This window comes from Hordeum vulgare, chromosome 6H (genome assembly GCF_904849725.1).
Source record: "Hordeum vulgare subsp. vulgare chromosome 6H, MorexV3_pseudomolecules_assembly, whole genome shotgun sequence".
NCBI lineage: Eukaryota > Viridiplantae > Streptophyta > Magnoliopsida > Poales > Poaceae > Hordeum > Hordeum vulgare.
The window spans coordinates 551223499-551242804 of NC_058523.1; the positions used below are offsets into that span (position 1 = coordinate 551223499).

At 41.1% G+C, this 19306-nt stretch overlaps 1 protein-coding gene and 1 non-coding gene across 3 annotated transcripts; both read left to right on the forward strand.

Moving 5' to 3' along the window:
- Nucleotides 1-11156: 11156 nt before the first annotated feature.
- TRNAW-CCA lies at nt 11157-11228 on the forward strand. Its single transcript has one exon. It is a non-coding gene; the product is annotated as a tRNA-Trp (tRNA).
- A 4810-nt stretch (nt 11229-16038) lies between these two features.
- On the forward strand, nt 16039-19209 carry LOC123401561. 2 transcript variants are annotated; one of them, XR_006611126.1, is made up of 3 exons: nt 16039-16226; nt 16632-17090; nt 18739-19209. XR_006611126.1 is itself a non-coding variant. In XM_045095388.1 (3 exons), the coding sequence occupies exons 1-3, from the start codon at nt 16097-16099 to the stop codon at nt 18936-18938; spliced, it is 513 nt and encodes a 170-aa protein (XP_044951323.1). In that variant the 5' UTR covers nt 16040-16096; the 3' UTR covers nt 18939-19209. The 2 variants fall into 2 exon arrangements, 1 of the variants encoding a protein (XP_044951323.1); XM_045095388.1 differs by having other exon boundaries at nt 16040-16226; nt 16632-16814.
- Nucleotides 19210-19306: the final 97 nt, after the last annotated feature.

A 19306-nucleotide genomic window follows, 5' to 3' on the forward strand; every position in this document is an offset into this window, starting at 1 on the left:
TACATGATATGTACATCCTGCTCTTGCCAATTTCAACCAATCTCCTTTATATGGTTGTTGTTTTCTTGAATTTTTTTCTCAGTCTATTCTCTATCGATTGTCAGCTTTCTTTGGTTTATTGACTGAGTTTTCTTTTATTTTTTACATTTTTTCTTCTATTTTCTCTTCCCTTTTTCTCCTTCTCATTTTTATTTTTTGCCAGATTTTACTAATGAACCCAAAAAAATACATAAACATTTTTCAAATAGACTGTAAACATTTTTGCTAAAATGGAAATATTTTTTAATACATCTTGGCTATTTTAAAAACATTATTATTATTTTGGAAAAGGAGGAAAGACCCCCGCCTCTGCATCATCACAATGCATGTGGCCAATTTCCAAAACATTATAATCATTTTCAGATACATGATGAAATTGTTTGATAAACATTTAATTTTTTTCACATACTGTTAACATTCTATAAATAGATGATGATTTTCTAAATAAAGTTCATTATTTTTTTTAGAAAAAATCACAAAAATTAAAATAATATAATAAAGTTTAATTCACATGTTTATGGAATAATGTTTGTATTTGATAAAATAAAGCCATAAAAATCACTAGAGCCGAAGTACAGGGTGAGCCCAAACTAGGCCATTCATCCCATAATGATGTGTCATGTGCGCCATCCCCCTCTGTGTATGTTCACTCCCCAAAAGCATGTAAGTCTGACTCCGGATCCAAAGGTCGCGTGTTCGATTGATTGATGTCGGGTTCAATACCCTCAGTGTCTTGTTTTCTGAATTCACTCACATAATATTGTGGCTTGGATGAACTACCTTCACCAAATTCTTCTAGATATATGGAGATTGAATCAGATGTCCCTCCCCGTGGGCAAACGATTTATGCATGACTTGCACTGTCGATGTTTTTTTAGTACGTATTTTTGCGCGTTTCTCCAATGCTTCATGCTTAATTTGTTTGATTTTCAAATCAGACAGATGCAAAACCAGCGGGGTCATGATAACATCATCACCTTGTCTAAGCTAGTACTCGCTCCGTTCTAAAATAAGTGCTTCAACCTTAATACATCTTTACACTAACGGTAATACAAAGTTAAGACACTTATTTTAAGACGGAGGGAGTACCTGTGATGTTTCGATAAAATGGTATCTTAGACGGCAAATGATAAAGAATATGCTTGTCGAGAAGTTGCATATGATATATGAAAAACATCATAGATAGTGCAAGTAATCGTGCTAATTCATGTAGAGTTTCTATGGATTGGAAGATGGTACTGCAGAACTTCGGCAAGTCAGATGACCATGAAGACATTGGGTAAAAAAAATTGATCTTCAGCTACAACCAGCAAAGAAGAAGATAAAATTATTGCTTAGAGCATATCTAGCAGATCCGCAAAGCGGCAAAATCATATTTAACGCACTCAGCGTCAAACTGTCGACCGATCGCCTGTGATCGTTTAGATTGGGCCGACCCATTTAAACATTTTCAGCTTTCCCAGTTTACGAAACCTCCTAAACGTTCCCTGTTGGCTCTTTTACAGTTTTGAGAAAATTCTAGAAGGTTCCTGAGCCGGATATTTTTTTGCTATATTTCTCTTCCTTTTTTTTCTGTTTCTCTTTTGCTCATTTCTTTCTCAAATTATTTTATTTTCTAATATATTTTTTTGCATTTTCGAAAATTTGTTCGTGTTTCAGTAAGTGTTCAAGAATTTCAATAAATGTTTGTATTTTCAAAATATGTTTGCATTTTTCATAAATTTGTTTGCTTTTTCAAAAATTGTTCATAGATTCAGAAATTGTTCATATTTTCAAAAAAACGTTCAGTTCACAAATACAAAAAAATGATCGCACTTTACAAAATATGTTCTTGTTTTTTTTAAAATTACAAATTTTAAAAAGTTTATATTTCCAAAATATCTTTGCATTAAAAAATTGGTGGCAATTTATAAATGTTATCGAACCATCTAGAAAATCACACAAATTTCCGTCTTCAGCGCATATACATAAAATGGCAAAAACACTTGTATCCAACACGGACAAGAGTGTTGTCAATCCCCTTAAACTCCTTACTTGCAAATAATAAGTAGTGTAGTTGGATAGTTTGATAAATATAAATTAAACATAAATAAAAAAGTAAATAAAGACAACAAGCTATTTTGAGTTTTTTTATTTATATTTGTGAATAGACCCGGTCCATAGTTTTCGTTAGAGACTCGGCCGACCCCTTGAGGGTCCTTGGACCCCAAGGCAAGGCCCCCCTCCCTCCCACCTATATATACGGAGGTTTTAGGGCTAATTTGAGACGACTTTTCCACGGCAGCCCGACCACATACCTCCACGGTTTTTCCTCTAGATCGCGTTTCTGCGAAGCTCGGGCGGAGCCCTGCTGAGACAAGGTCATCACCAACCTCCGGAGCACCGTCACGCTGCCGGAGAACTCTTCTACCTCTCCGTCTCTCTTGCTGGATCAAGAAGGCCGAGATCATCGTCGAGGTGTACGTGTGCTGAACGCGGAGGTGCCGTCCGTTCGGTACTAGATCGTGCGACTGATCGCGGGATTGTTCGCGGGGCGAATCGAGGGACGTGAGGACGCTCCACTACATCAACCGCGTTCTCTAACGCTTCTGCTGTACGGTCTACAAGGGTACGTAGATCACTCATCCCCTCTCGTAGATGGACATCACCATGATAGGTCTTCGTGCGCGTAGGAAAATTTTTGTTTCCCATGCGACGTTCCCCAACAGTGGCATCATGAGCTAGGTTCATGCGTAGATGTCTTCTCGAGTAGAACACAAAAGTTTTTGTGGGCGGTGATGTGCGTTTTGCTGCCCTCCTTAGTCTTTTCTTGATTCCGCGGTATTGTTGGATTGAAGCGGCTTGGACCGACATTACTCGTACGCTTACGAGAGACTGGTTTCATCGTTACGAGTAACCCCCTTTGCTCAAAGATGACTGGCAAGTGACGGTTTCTCCAACTTTAGTTGAATCGGATTTGACCGAGGAGGTCCTTGGATGAGGTTAAATAGCAACTCATATATCTCCGTTGTGGTGTTTGCGTAAGTAAGATGCGATCCTACTAGATACCCTTGGTCACCACGTAAAACATGCAACAACAAAATTAGAGGACGTCTAACTTGTTTTTGCAGGGTATGATTGTGATGTCATATGGCCAACAATGTGATGTGATATATTGGATGTATGAGATGATCATGTTGTAATAGAAATATCGACTTGCATGTCGATGGTACGGCAACCGGCAGGAGCCATAGGGTTGTCTTTATACTAACGTTTGTGCTTGCAGATGCGTTTACTATTTTGCTAGGATGTAGCTTTAGTAGTAATAGCATAAGTAGCACGACAACCCCGATGGCAACACGTTGATGGATGATCATGGTGTGGCGCCGGTGACAAGAAGATCGTGCCGGTGCTTTGGTGATGGAGATCAAGAAGCACGTGATGATGGCCGTATCATGTCACTTATGAATTGCATGTGATGTTAATCCTTTTATGCACCTTATTTTGCTTAGAACGACGGTAGCATTATGAGGTGATCTCTCACTAAAATTTCAAGACGAAATTGTGTTCTCCCCGACTGTGCACCGTTGCTACAGTTCGTCGTTTCGAGACACCACGTGATGATCGGGTGTGATAGACTCAACGTTCACATACAACGGGTGCAAAACAGTTGCGCACGCGGAACACTCGGGTTAAGCTTGACGAGCCTAGCATGTGCAGACATGGCCTCGAAACACATGAGACCGAAAGATCGATCATGAATCATATAGTTGATATGATTAGCATAGGGATGCTTACCACTGAAACTACTCTCGACTCACGTGATGATCGGACTTGGGATAGTGTAAGTGGATCATGAACCACTCAAATGACTAGAGAGATGTACTTTTTGAGTGGGAGTTTAGCATATAATTTGATTAAGTTGAACTCTAATTATCTTGAACATAGCCTAAGTCCACTTTGAATATATTTGTTTTGTAGATCATGGCTCACGCGACAGTCATCCTGAATTTTAATACGTTCCTAGAGAAAGCTAAGTTGAAAGATGATGGAAGCAACTTTGTAGACTGGGCTCGTAATCTTAAGCTAATCTTACAAGCTAGGAAGAAGGATTATGTCCTTAATGCTGCGCTAGGAGATGAACCACCCGCTACGGCTGATCAGGATGTTAAGAACGCTTGGTTAGCACGTAAGGAGGACTACTCAATAGTTCAATGTGCAGTCTTGTATGGCTTAGAACCGGGACTTCAACATCGCTTTGAGCGTCATGGAGCATTTGAGATGTTCCAGGAGTTGGAGTTTATCTTTCAGAAGAACGCCCGGATCGAGAGGTATGAGACCTCCGATAAATTCTATGCTTGCAAGATGGAGGAAAACTCGTCTGTCAGTGAACATGTGCTCAAAATGTCTGGGTACTCAAACCGTCTAGCTGAACTGGGCATTGAACTCCCGCAAGAAGCTATCACTGACAGAATCCTTCAATCACTGCCGCCAAGCTATAAAGGGTTTGTGTTGAACTAGAACATGCGAGGGATGAACAAGTCTCCCGGCGAGTTGTTTGCGATGCTGAAAGTCGCAGAGTCTGAACTCCGTAAAGAGCATCAAGTGTTGATGGTGAATAAGACCACTAGTTTCAAGAGAAACGACAAAGGCACGAAGGGCAATTCGAAGAAGAGCGGCAAACCTGTTGCCAATCCGCCGAAGAAACCCAAGGCTGGACCTAAGCCTGAAACAGAGTGCTTCTATTGCAAGGGTATGTGTCACTCGAAGCGCAATTGCCCCAAGTATCTGGCAGATAAGAAGGCGGGCAAAGAAAAATCAGGTATATTTGATATACATGTTATTGATGTGTACTTAACCGGCTCTCATAGTAGTGCCTGGGTATTCGATACCGGTTCTGTTGCTCATATTTGCAACTCGAAGCAGGAACTGCGGAATAGACGAAGGCTGGCGAAAGACGAAGTGACGATGCGCGTAGGAAACGGTTCCAAGGTTGATGCAATCGCCGTCGGCACAGTGTCACTTCAGCTACCATCGGGATTAGTGATGAACTTAAATCATTGTTATTTAGTGCCTGCGTTGACCATGAACATTATATCTGGATCTTGTTTATTGCAAGACGGTTACTCTTTTAAGTCTGAGAATAATGGTTGTTCTATTTCTGTGAGTAACATCTTTTATGGTCATGCACCGAATGTGAGAGGATTGTTCATATTGAATCTTGATAGCGATACGCATATACATAACATTGAGACCAAAAGAGTTAGAGTAAACAATGATAGCGCCATATTTTTGTGGCACTGCCGTTTAGGTCATATTGGTGTAAAGCGCATGAAGAAACTCCATGCTGATGGACTTTTGGAGTCACTTGACTTTGATTCACTTGACACGTGCGAACCATGTCTCATGGGCAAGATGACTAAAACTCCGTTCTCCGGAACAATGGAGCATGCAAGTGACTTGTTGGAAATCATACATACCGATGTGTGTGGACCAATGAGCGTAGAGGCACACGGTGGATATCGTTATTTTCTTACCTTCACTGACGATTTAAGTAGATATGGTTATGTCTACTTGATGAAGCACAAGTCTGAAACATTTGAAAAGTTCAAGCAATTTCAGAGTGAAGTGGAAAATCATCGTAACAAGAAGATCAAGTTCCTACGTTCTGATTGTGGGGGTGAATATCTGAGTTTCGAGTTTGGTGCTCACTTAAGACAATGTGGAATTGTTTCACAGTTAACACCGCCTGGAACACCATAGCGTAATGGTGTGTCCGAACGTCGTAATCGTACTTTGTTAGAGATGGTGCGATCTATGATGTCTCTTACTGATTTGCCGTTATCATTTTGGGGTTATGCATTAGAAACAGCTGCATTCACTTTGAATAGGGCACCATCAAAATCCGTTGAGACGACACCATACGAACTATGGTATGGCAAAAGGCCAAAGTTGTCGTTTCTTAAAGTTTGGGGATGTGATGCTTATGTCAAAAAGCTTCAGCCTGAAAAGCTGGAACCCAAAGCGGAAAAGTGCGTCTTCATAGGTTACCCAAAAGAGATAGTTGGGTACACCTTCTATCTCAAATCCGAGGGCAAAGTGTTTGTTGCTAAAAACGGAGCTTTTCTCGAGAAGGAGTTTCTCTCGAGAGAATTGAGTGGGAGGAAGATAGAACTTGACGAGGTTGTCGAACCTCTCATCCCTCTAGATGGTGGCGCAGGGCAAGGGGAAACCTCTGTCGTTGCAACGCCGATTGAGGAGGAAGTTAATGATGATGATCATGAAACTCCAGTCCAAGTTTCTGTTGAACCACGCAGGTCGACGAGATCACGCGCTGCTCCAGAGTGGTACTGTAATCCCGTCTTATCAATCATGTTGTTAGACAACAATGAACCTGCAAATTATGAAGAAGCAATGGTGGGCCCAGATTCCAACAAATGGCTGGAAGCCATGAAATCCGAGATAGGATCCATGTATGAGAACAAAGTGTGGACTTTGGAGATACTACCTGAGGGCCGGAAGGCTATTCAGAAAAATGGATCTTTAAGAAGAAGACGGACGCTGACGGTAATGTGACCGTTTATAAAGCTCGACTTGTGGCAAAGGTTTTTCACAAGTTCCAGGAGTGGACTATGATGAGACTTTCTCACCCGTAGCGATGCTTAAGTCCGTCAGAATCATGTTAGCAATAGCTGCATTTTTCGATTATGAAATCTGGCAGATGGATGTCAAAACGGCATTCCTTAACGGTTTCCTTAAGGAAGAGTTGTATATGATGCAACCCGAAGGTTTTGTCGATCCTAAAAATGCTGACAAGGTATGCAAGCTCCAGTGATCCATTTATGGACTGGTGCAAGCATCTCGGAGTTGGAACAAACGCTTTGATGAGGTGATCAAAGCATTTGGGTTTATACAAGTGGTTGGAGAATCTTGTATTTACAAGAAAGTGAGTGGGAGCTCTGTGGCGTTTCTAATATTATATGTGGATGACATATTACTGATTGGAAACAACGTAGAGCTTTTGGAGAGCATAAAAGGTTACTTGAATAAAAGTTTCTCTATGAAGGACCTAGGAGAAGCTGCTTACATTCTAGGCATTAAGATCTATAGGGATAGATCAAAACGCCTGATAGGACTTTCACAAAGCACATACCTTGATAAAGTTTTGAAGAGGTTCAAAATGGAATAGTCCAAGAAAGGGTTCTTGCCAGTTTTACAAGGTACGAGATTGAGTAAGACTCAGTGCCCAGCAACTGATGAAGATAGAGAGCATATGCGCTCCGTCCCCTATGCTTCAGCCATAGGTTCTATCATGTATGCGATGTCGTGCACTAGACCGGATGTTAGCCTGGCCATAAGTATGGCAGGTAGGTTCCAGAGTAATCCAGGAGTGGATCACTGGACATCGGTCAAGAATATCCTGAAGTACCTGAAAAGGACTAAGGAAATGTTTCTCGTGTATGGAGGTGACGAAGAGCTCACCGTAAAAGGTTACGTCGATGCAAGCTTTGACACAGATCCGGACGACTCTAAGTCGCAAACCGGATACGTATTTATTCTTAATGGGGGTGCAGTAAGCTGGTGCAGTTCCAAGCAAAGCGTCGTAGCAGATTCTACATGTGAAGCAGAGTACATGGCTGCCTCGGAGGCGGCTAAGGAGGGTGTCTGGATGAAGCAGTTCATGACGGATCTTGGAGTGGTGCCAAGCGCACTGAATCCAATAACCTTGTTCTGTGACAACACTGGTGCCATTGCCTTAGCAAAGGAACCACGGTTTCACAAGAAGACCAGACACATCAAACGACGCTTCAACCTCATCCGCGACTACGTCGAGGAAGAGGACGTAAATATATGCAAAGTGCACACGGATCTGAATGTAGGAGACCCGCTGACTAAACCTCTCCCACGGCCAAAACATGATCGACACCAGAACTGTATGGGTGTTAGATTTATTACAATGTAATTCACATGGTGATGTGAGGGCTAGATTATTGACTCTAGTGCAAGTGGGAGACTGTTGGAATTATGCCCTAGAGGCAATAATAAATATAGTTATTATTATAATTCCTGTATCGAGATAATAGTTTATTATCCATGCTATAATTGTATTGACTGAAGACTCATTTACATGTGTGGATACATAGACAAAAAACTGTCCCTAGCATGCCTCTGGTTGGCTAGCCAGTTGATCAATGATAGTCAGTGTCTTCTGATTATGAACAAGGTGTTGTTGCTTGATAACGGGATCACGTCATTGGGAGAATCACGTGATGGACTAGACCCAAACTAATAGACGTAGCATGTTGATCGTGTCATTTTGTTGCTACTGTTTTCTGCGTGTCAAGTATTCATTCCTATGACCATGAGATCATATAACTCACTGACACCGGAGGAATGCTTTGTGTGTATCAAACGTCGCAACATAACTGGGTGACTATAAAGATGCTCTACAGGTATCTCCGAAGGTGTTAGTTGAGTTAGTATGGATCAAGACTGGGATTTGTCACTCCGTGTGATGGAGAGGTATCTCGGGGCCCACTCGGTGATACAACATCACACACAAGCCTTGCAAGCAATGTAACTTAGTGTAAGTTGCGGGATCTTGTATTACGGAACGAGTAAAGAGACTTGCTGGTAAACGAGATTGAAATAGGTATGCGGATACTGACGATCGAATCTCGGGCAAGTAACATACCGAAGGACAAAGGGAATGGCGTACGGGATTATACGAATCCTTGGCACTGAGGTTCAAACGATAAGATCTTCGTAGAATATGTAGGATCCAATATGGGCATCCAGGTCCCGCTATTGGATATTGACCGAGGAGTCTCTCGGGTCATGTCTACATAGTTCTCGAACCCGCAGGGTCTGCACACTTAAGGTTCGACGTTGTTTTATGCGTATTTGAGTTATATGGTTGGTTACCGAATGTTGTTCGGAGTCCCGGATGAGATCACGGACGTCACGAGGGTTTCCGGAATGGTCCGGAAACGAAGATTGATATATAGGATGACCTCATTTGATTACCGGAAGGTTTTCAGAGTTACCGGGAATGACGAATGGGTTCCGGGAGTTCACCGGGGGGGGGGGGGGGGGGGCAACCCACCCCGGGGAAGCCCATAGGCCATAAGGGTGGCGCACCAGCCCTTAGTGGGCTGGTGGGACAGCCCAAGAGGGCTCTATGCGCCAAGGATAAGAAATCAAAGGAAAAAAAAGGGAGGAAGTGGGAAGGGAGGGGGACTCCCTCCCACCAAACCTAGTCCAACTCGGTTTGGGGGGGGGGGGGAGAGTCCTCCCCCTTGGCTCGGCCGACCCCTTGAGGGTCCTTGGACCCCAAGGCAAGGCCCCCCTCCCTCCCACCTATATATACGGAGGTTTTAGGGCTGATTTGAGACGACTTTTCCACGGCAGCCCGACCACATACCTCCACGGTTTTTCCTCTAGATCGCGTTTCTGCGGAGCTCGGGCGGAGCCCTGCTGAGACAAGGTCATCACCAACCTCCGGAGCACCGTCACGCTGCCGGAGAACTCTTCTACCTCTCCGTCTCTCTTGCTGGATCAAGAAGGCCGAGATCATCGTCGAGCTGTACGTGTGCTGAACGCGGAGGTGCCGTCCGTTCGGTACTAGATCGTGGGACTAATCGCGGGATTGTTCGCGGGGCGGATCGAGGGACGTGAGGACGTTCCACTACATCAACCGCGTTCTCTAACGCTTCTGCTGTACGGTCTACAAGGGTACGTAGATCACTCATCCCCTCTCGTAGATGGACATCACCATGATAGGTCTTCGTGCGCGTAGGAAATTTTTTGTTTCCCATGCGACGTTCCCCAACAGTGTGGTGGTGGCTTCGGCAATGGTGGTGGTGGTAGGGTGGCTTCGGCAATGGTGGTGGTAGTGGTGGTGGCTTCGACAATGGTGATGGTGGTAGGGTGGCTTCGGCAATGGTGATGGTGGTAGGGTGGCTTCGGCAATGGCGATGGTGGTAGGGTGGCTTCCGCAAGGGTGGTGGTGGTGGCGGCTTCGGCAATGGTGGTGGTGGTAGGGTGGCTTCGGCAATGGTGGTGGTAGTGGTGGTGGCTTCGACAATGGTGGTGGTGGTGTCTTCGACAATGGTGGTGGTGCTTCGGCAAGCCATGTCAATGGTGGTGATGATGGCCACACTCAATCTCCGGTCCAAGTCCATAAAGGTGGTGGTGCGAGCTCTCCGGTTGAAGTTCGTGAAGGTGATGGCGCGAGCTCTCCGGTCAATGTTGGTGATGGAGCTTGATTGATCTATGTGATTTGTGCATCTTTTGCCTAGTTTATCGTGCATACATGAAGCTCATCATTTTGGATGTGATGAACTAGTATGATGATCTACTAGCTAGTAATGTATATATATGAAAATGATGCACCTGTCATGATAAACTTGATAATATTTGCATATAATTGTATTTGCGGAACAACGAGTCCTCCGACGCAGAATAGATCCCGCAAACGCGTCTTGCATAACATCTACGGGACGGGTTTACGGAAACTGTTCCGTCAGAGGGCTCGTCGTCCCATAAAATGTTTTTGCGGGATCTCTCAAACCATTTTTTCGGGCCGGCCGTTTGCGGAGTTTGCTAGAGATGTTTTTTTTGCTCATGTCAACATGCAAAGCTTACTATTGTGCTCTCGCCTTGGCTAATATTCTTCGTACTAAATTATTTATTTTAGATTTACCTGGATGTGAATGTATCATGACAAAGGAAGTAGCTGACTGGATACATTCTCTACCATTTTTGCTGAACCAGCAGCAAACCTCTGGACTGGAGAAGGCCCATTCTCCTTCTGGAGCGCCAGAAATGTCTCAACCGTGGCACCTCACGCAGGAGCAGGAGAACAAACTAAAGATGGCGCCGAGGGAAGCGCGAGACTGGCCGTCGTTGGCAGGGCACGTCTCAAACTCTCCATCAACCTGGAGAACCACATGAGGCCACGACCACATGCTGCACCAGCTCCTTAATTTAAGCTCCAAAGGAACTGTTAATTGGAAAAAATTCAGCCTATAATCTATGATATGATAATGAAGCTACAGCGTACTTCTCTGTAGCTTAAGTCCCTAATCTACCATTAATGTCGCTCTTGTAGATTGGTCAGCGAGCAACAACACACCGGATCCGTGGCGCAATGGTAGCGCGTCTGACTCCAGATCAGAAGGTTGCGTGTTCGATTCACGTCGGGTTCAAAGCCCCGATCCTATTCCGGTCATTTTAACTTTTATTTTTACTTTATTTTTATTTCTATTTTTATTTTTGTTTCTCTAGCAGGCGCTTTGTACCCCTGATGTTGTATTAAATTACCCAATATGCGACCCATAAATGAAGGAAACGATTTGATTTTGGAATCTGTCAAAGTCGCCGTCCGTATCAGTACTTAAATGGCGAGGCGAGACCTTTGAAAGCAACAACAGCTAGCTTGGCTTATTGGCTTTAGTGCAGCTACACCATTCACGAATCCCAGGTTTGATTCCTGAACAACACCTTTTTTATCGGATTTTCTGTTTTATTATTTCAATTTGTTTGTTGCCTTCTTTTAATTAACTTGAAACTTTTCAAAATTCCAATTTTAAAAGTTTCAAGTTTTGAAAAACTGTTTGCATATTATAAAAGAATCCACAATTTTCAAAAATATATTCTTTTATTTAATTCGGAACTTTTCAATATTCCAATTTTAAAAGTTTTGAGTTTTGAAAAAAATGTTTGCATATTATAAAAGAATCCACAATTTCCAAAAATATATACAGAAAATATAGAACATTCATGATTTGAAAATGATCATGTATTCAAAACATAGAAAAAATGTTCAGGAAATCATAAAATGTCTAGAAATTCAAAAGAAGGATCAGGAAATCATAAATTGTTTGCGGAATTCAAAATTGTTTATGATTTTCAAAAAACAGTTTGCATATTATAAAACAAGTCACAATTTCGACAAATATATTCTGGAAAATATAAAATGTTTCTTATTTCAATATATTTTTCTTCTATAAATTAATTCAGAATTTTTCAAAATTCTGTATTTAAAAGGTTTTGAGTTTTGGAAAAATGAATCATGAAATCATAAAATGTTTGGTAATTTAAATAAACTTTCAGGAAAACATAAAATGTTCACAGACTAATTTTTTTCATGATTTTAAAGAACTGTTCCGATATCGTAAAAGAATTCACAATTTCGAAAAATATATTCATCCAATATAAAACATTCAAGATTTTGAAAATGATGATGTATTCAAAACATCGGATTTTCTGTTTTATTATTTCAATTTGTTTGTCGCCTTCTTTTAATTAATTCGGAACTTTTCAAAATTCCAATTTTAACAGTTTTGAATTTTGAAAAACTGTTTGCATATTATAAAAGAATCCACAATTTTCAAAAATATAATCTTTTATTTAATTCGGAACTTTTCAATATTCCAATTTTAAAAGTTCTGAGTTTTGAACAAATGTTTGCATATTATAAAAGAATCCACAATTTTCAAAAATATATTCAGAAAATATAGAACGTTCATGATTTTGAAAATGATCATGTATTCAAAACATAGAAAAAATGTTCAGGAAATCATAAAATGTCTAGAAATTCATAAGAAGGATCAGGAAATCATAAATTGTTTGCGGAATTCAAAATTGTTTATGATTTTCAAAAAACAGTTTGCATATTATAAAATAATTCACAATTTTGACAAATATATTCTGGAAAATATAAAATGTTTCTTATTTCAATTTATTTTTCTTCTATAAATTAATTCAGAATTTTTCAAAATTCTGTATTTAAAAGGTTTTGAGTTTTGGAAAAACGAATCATGAAATCATAAAATGTTTGTAATTTAAATAAACTTTCAGGAAAACATAAAATGATCACGGACTAAAAAATGTTGATGATTTTAAAGAACTGTTTCGATATCGTAAAAGAATTCACAATTTTGAAAAATATATTCATCCAATATAAAACATTCAAGATTTTGAAAATGATGATGTATTCAAAACATATCCATGAATTCAAAGAAAATGTGTGTGACATTTATAAAATGTTACAAAATTTGATAACATGGACAGCGGGGCCATCATCAACGAGGATGGCAAAAAAAAATAAGTGGTAATATGATGGGCCATCATGGTAAAATAGAAAAATAGAGAACGCTCATATGTCAGGATATTGAGCCATACTTATTTGGCTACGACGTAATATTTTGGTTTACCGTTGCAACGCACGGGACTGTAAACCAAATAGAGTGCATTTAATACCGCATGACAGAACAACCTTTTTACAAACACGCAATCATCAAATAAGCAAGCGCACTCCCCCCCCCCCCCCCCAATTTCTAGCTGTTGATGAACATACGATCTCCAACAGCTCCTCCTCGACCATCATGTTTACGTAAGGAAAGCAATGGCATTTGCACCATCTACGGGGCTATTCTTCCTTTTCCTCTAGGCTCACACCTATAAAGCGGATTCGGACCTGCAAATGCACTTGCAAGCTTAATGCCTTTGCATAGCTCCTCCAGAATGATAGACCCAGCACCACTGGCATGCTTCTTAGGCATAACATTCAATGTCACCGAGGATTCGAACTGCGTGCTCTGCAACCCAGAAGAACTGAAAACCAGGGATTGTCTTTTCTGGAGCTGCCCCTTCAACACCTTATATGTGGAGTGGCGTTGAACTGTTTATATGTGGACACCAACTCAGGTACACAGTATCTTCTTTGATTGGCCATGACCCACTTCCCCCTTAATTGCCTCCCCCAACCCCAACCCCTTGCGGTCACTCTATGTTGACCGTGTAGATACCTTCTTGTAAGGTTTAATAAAAAGGAAATAAGGAAGGGTGACAGAGAAGAAATAAAGGAAAAACGGACACGAGGTGATAGAAAAAGGAAAATGATGCGCACGGTAAAAGAAATTAAGGGGGCTGAAGGAATACATATTAAAATAATTGATGCACAGATACTTTGAACTTTTTAGCTTGGTGGAAAAGATGGAGAAAAAAAATCAAAAATCGAAATGTATTTTTAATGGTAAAAAAGTCACACAATGTTGCTTGGTGTGCATGAAGATTTTTATTAACAATATGTTGTCTATACATCCGTTGCAACGCACGAACCCTTTTGGTAGTTTTTTCCAACTGTCTAAGCATATATTTTTTTGTACACCCGGTGCAACGCACGGGCCCTTTTACTAGTATAATAATAAATTGAATACCTACTTTTAGGTCCTGTTTGAAACCATTGAGATTATATAATCTAGTTTTTATAATCTTTTATGTCTTCAAATAGGATAAATTATTATGTAGATTATAAAAACTAGATGGACAAGTTACTAAAAACTTATAATCTACTCTACCCGAACTAAAATCAGATTATAGATTGCTAATGACCCATTATCCATGTAAAATTGAAGATAATTACATTCCAATCACTGCCACCCTCCTCTTTAAAAAAATAGAGGACAGACAAGTCATTATACAATGTAAAACCTGGATTACAGTTTATATAATCTGGTCTGCAAACATGTCCACCTAGATTACCCATTATCCAAGTAAAATTGGAGATAATTACATTCCCGCCACCGTCACCCTCCTCTTTTAAGAAAAATAGAGGACATGCAAGTCATTATGCAATGTAAAACCTGGATTACAATTTATATAATCTGGCCTCCAAACATGTCCACCTAGATTATCTTTATAAACCAGATTATATAATCTATCTTCATAATCCAGATTATCATAATCTATTGTGGTTCCAAACAGGGCCTTAGTGTAATATTTGCGCGCAAAAGTCACCGACGGTCTACTTAGTTTGACATCGTATTGTGATTCATCAAGCTCCTATTCCGGTCCTATATTTTCCTTTTCTATTTCTCAGATGATTAATTTGCTAGATTTCAGATCATATTATGCATAAAAGCAGAGTAGATATTGCTCCAACGACTGAATAAGCGAGGTAGATTTTGTTCCCGATAAGAGGTTCTGTTCTTCCTTGGTGCTTAATTTGGAAGCATTTGTCACCTCCACGAAAATTCAAACTCTGCAAGCCAAAAATATTCAGGCTCCGAAAGCAACTCCGAGGGGCCGAGCCAGGGGCAGGCGCTTTGTTCTCCAATAATGATAAATTGAATGCCTACTTTTAGTTCGACAGTGTATTGTGATTCACCAGGCTCCAACTCTTCCTGGTTACCACTATGGAGGTGTTTGGTCCGCAGTTTTCCACCCGCTACCTGATTACGTCGCAACCTCATACCATTAATCTTGTTTGCTTGGCTCTGCCCGTAAACAAGGTCCCGCGTAAACAGATCCCGGCGTTTTTTTAGCCTGATTCCATCCACCCCCCACCGTAAACAAATTACTTTACAGCCAAAGCGAGGCGAGTTGAGGGACTCTTCCAGCCCCCGATCCCCAACCCTTGGCGCCCACTCATGAGTCGGGGTTGAAGCTAGTTGGCTGCCTAGACGTGGGGTCCCTGTTTTGTCGTCGGTATTCATTAGCGTTACAACAGTTAACTAAACAAGAATTGATTTTAGACCATACCATTTACATTAGCGGTGTAAACCCATTACGTTTACGTTTATGTTACACTTCTGAAACCAAACACCTCCTATATATAACCACAATAAAATGGCCAAAGTAAGCGGCTTTATCATATATCCATGTAGGAAAGAGAAGACGAAACCGACGTGTAAATGGGGTCCCAAATCGTTGGGCAATTCGTGACGTTTGGTCTCTCCACCGCATGTGCGCAATTCGTGGCTTCGTTTTAAGCATGGACATATTTGTGTGTCAGAATGGGACATCTTCCTACCAGCATAGGGACATGATGGATCAGAATTAATGGGGCACGGTGCACACACGCGTCCAGGCCGGGATGGCACTGGATGGATATCAGGGTCTCGCGTATTCACACATTTTCGGCACAGCCACATACTGATCTATCAGGCATATTATACCTAGCAGCCAGTACGTGCTGCGAGGCCGATCTTGCTGGCTATAAAATGCCCCCGGTCATTCCAGAGAGGGTGCACGGCAATATTGGGCAAGATCATAGAGAGAAGAACCAGCCATGGACACCACCAAGAGGTGCATTGCCACAGTCATCGTGCTGATGCTCTGCCTCCAGCTCCACACCTCCGCGGACGCCCGCCGCCTCTCCTCCGGCGGCGGCGAGATCCGGCTTCCAAGCGACGGCAAAGGTTGGTGGCCGTGTTTGAATGAAACGCATGCCATTGTTGTCCAAAAATACTCTTGATTTTTCAACTCCCACCGTTTTTAAATATAAGTATTTTTAAGTACTTCTTTCGTACCTGAATAATTGTAGTTGGGAGTATTACACTAAAGACTATTTTTTCTAGTATAATTCTTCCCAACTACTATTACTTAGGTACAAAATTGGTACATACGAAGCAAAATAACTACTATTATTTAGGTTCAGAATTGATACATACGAAGTAAAATAAATGAATTTACAATCTAAAATATGTCTATATACGTCTATATATGATCTGCAATGGAACCTTTTAAAAAACTTATATTCAGAAACGAATGGAGTAACTAATATGCCACGTGTGTAGACTAACCGTGTGCATGATTAACCTCAGATGATCCTACTGCTCAAGTCGGGGCGTCAAAGTTGATCAAGATAGACGACTCGTTCTATACCAGCTGTCCGGACGGCATGGTACTGGAGTGTATACTCATTGGATTCGCCCCTTTTTGCAAGTGCGTGCCTAAAAAGGGTGCCGGCCTCACCGATGGATCCATGCTTCCGAGCGACGGCAGAGGTTCGTGGCCGTGTTTGAATGAAGGGAAAATCTAACTAGCCGCGCCGTATTTCATGCTTACCGTGCGGCGGCTTGTCCTCATGCGCGTATCGCACGCACGACCAGTGAGCCAGCGCAACCGCACACTCCTCAACGCACTGTTGCTATAGTACACCGCTACTTTCCACGGAAAACGTTCGTACTACCACAGAATGTGTGATCACTGTGCCCCAGAAAACATCAGTGTTTGGCAAAGTACGCATCGGCATGGCTCTTTACAGTCATCATGTTTTTGCGGTAAGCATGTTTAATCCTTGCGACAGTGCTTTTTTCCAACAAATCCACGTTGTTCTATACATCTCTAAAATATAATGTTGACTAGTAAATAAATTCCAATCTAAAATATACAACTAAGCACGAAACTAAGCTTCAAAAATAGACAACTAAGTACTTGTAATTTGGGCAACTAAAACATATTTAATGACAACTAAGTAATTTAAATATGACAACTAAATATGGTTAAAATCTGGCAGCTAAGTCCGCAACCTAAAATATTCATATTGAATACCAAGTACTTGTAATCTGATAAGTATTTTATAATCTAGCAAAACAAGTACTATTTGGTGGCTGCGCGTAAGCACCCCTGCATCACATGACGAGATTTATGAGACAACACGATAATTAGGTAGAATTAAAATAACAAGCTACTTATTTTAATCTGGAAACTAAGTATTTTTCTAGCATGGCAACTAAAAACTTTTTAATCTGGAAACTAGGTATTTTTGGCAACTAAGAACTCTTTAATCTGAAAACAAGCTACTTTCTACATGGCAATTAAGAACTTTTTAATCTGGAAAGTAGGTTTCTTTCTACCATGGCAACTGAGAGCTTTTTAATCTGAAACTTAGGTTTCTTTTCTACCATGGCAACTGAGAACTTTTTAATCTGAAACTTAGGTTTCTTTTCTACCATGGCAACTAAGAACCTTTTTAAGCTGGAAACTACGTATTTTTTCTAGCATGGCAACTAAGACTTTTTATCTAGAAACTACGTGCTTTTTCTAGCTTGGCGACTACGAACCTTTTAAGCTGGAAATTAAGCGTTCTTCTAGCATGGTAACTAAGTACTTCTAAGCATTTTTTTTAGCATGATAACTAAGAATGGGTAGTTTGGAGACTAAGCATTTGCACGGTAAGTAAACACCTCTAATCTGGAAACTAGGCACATTTTAGCATGTCAACTAAGCTCTTCTTGTAATCTAGAAACTGAGCAATTTTTAGCTTGGCAATTAATCACTTTTTCTTCCTTCATTTTTTCACACTGACAGTGGTTATAAGATGCGTTGTCTAATGAGAAATTTGATGTTTCTTTGGACAAAAGAAGCAGGTGCGAACGGTGAAAACGACATGGCCAGTCTAGGATAGAATAAACGAGGAGCCATGCATGCATGCGCTGTCAGCCTAGCAAGACGCGTACCATACTTTTTCTCTGTTTGCATGTGAGTAGCATTTGGCTACCGGGCCGCCGCACGAGAACGCAAACATGCGGCGCGTCCTTGAATGAAACGCATGCCATTGTTGTTCAAAAATACTCTTGATTTTTCAACTCCCGCTGTTTTAAATATAAGTATTTTTTTAAATATTTATTCTGTATCTAAATAATTGTAGTTGGAGAGGACTAGTTTTTTCCAACTATAATTCTCTAGGTACAGAGGGAGTATTACGCTAAAGACTATTTTTTCTAGTATAATTCTTCCCAACTACTATTTTTTAGGTACATAAAGGATACATAGAAAGCAAAATAAACGAATTTACACTCTAAAATATATTTACATATGTCCATATATGATATGTAATGGAACCTTTTAAAAAACTTATATTTAGAAACGAATGGAGTAACTAATATGCTACGTGGGTAGACTAACCGTGTGCATGATTAACCTCAGGTGATCCTGCTGATCAAGTCGGGGCGTCAAAGTTGATCAACATAGAGGACTCATTCTATACCCCCTGTCCGGACGGCATGGTACAGAAGTGTATATTCGTTGGAACCACCCCTTTTTGCGGGTGCGTGCCTAAAAAGGGTGCCGGCCTCACTGATGGATCCATGTCGTCGACGGCGAACAAGCCGGGGAACAAGGACTAGGACGATGTCGACGTGGGCGCCGGTAACTAGCTAGCATTTGCGCCCGTACGTGTGCCATATACCATACGTCAAGCAATGGTAATAAGGTCCAGCACATATGGTAGCATGGACACCCTTCCCGTCTTATTGTACTACTAGCTTGTACACATGTGCGTTTATATACATGTTGTATTTTTTAGCTCCTGTGTATGCATGCTTTTATACACACAGATGTACGGAGTAGGATATAACCTCCGTTTTATATTACTTATAATGGAATAATGGTTAATTACTACGCACGGCCACCCTTTTTTAGCCAGTCACTCCATTGATTTCATTCCATGTCATCGTCTGCCGACGGAACAACCTCCGTTGGCATAGTTTGTTTG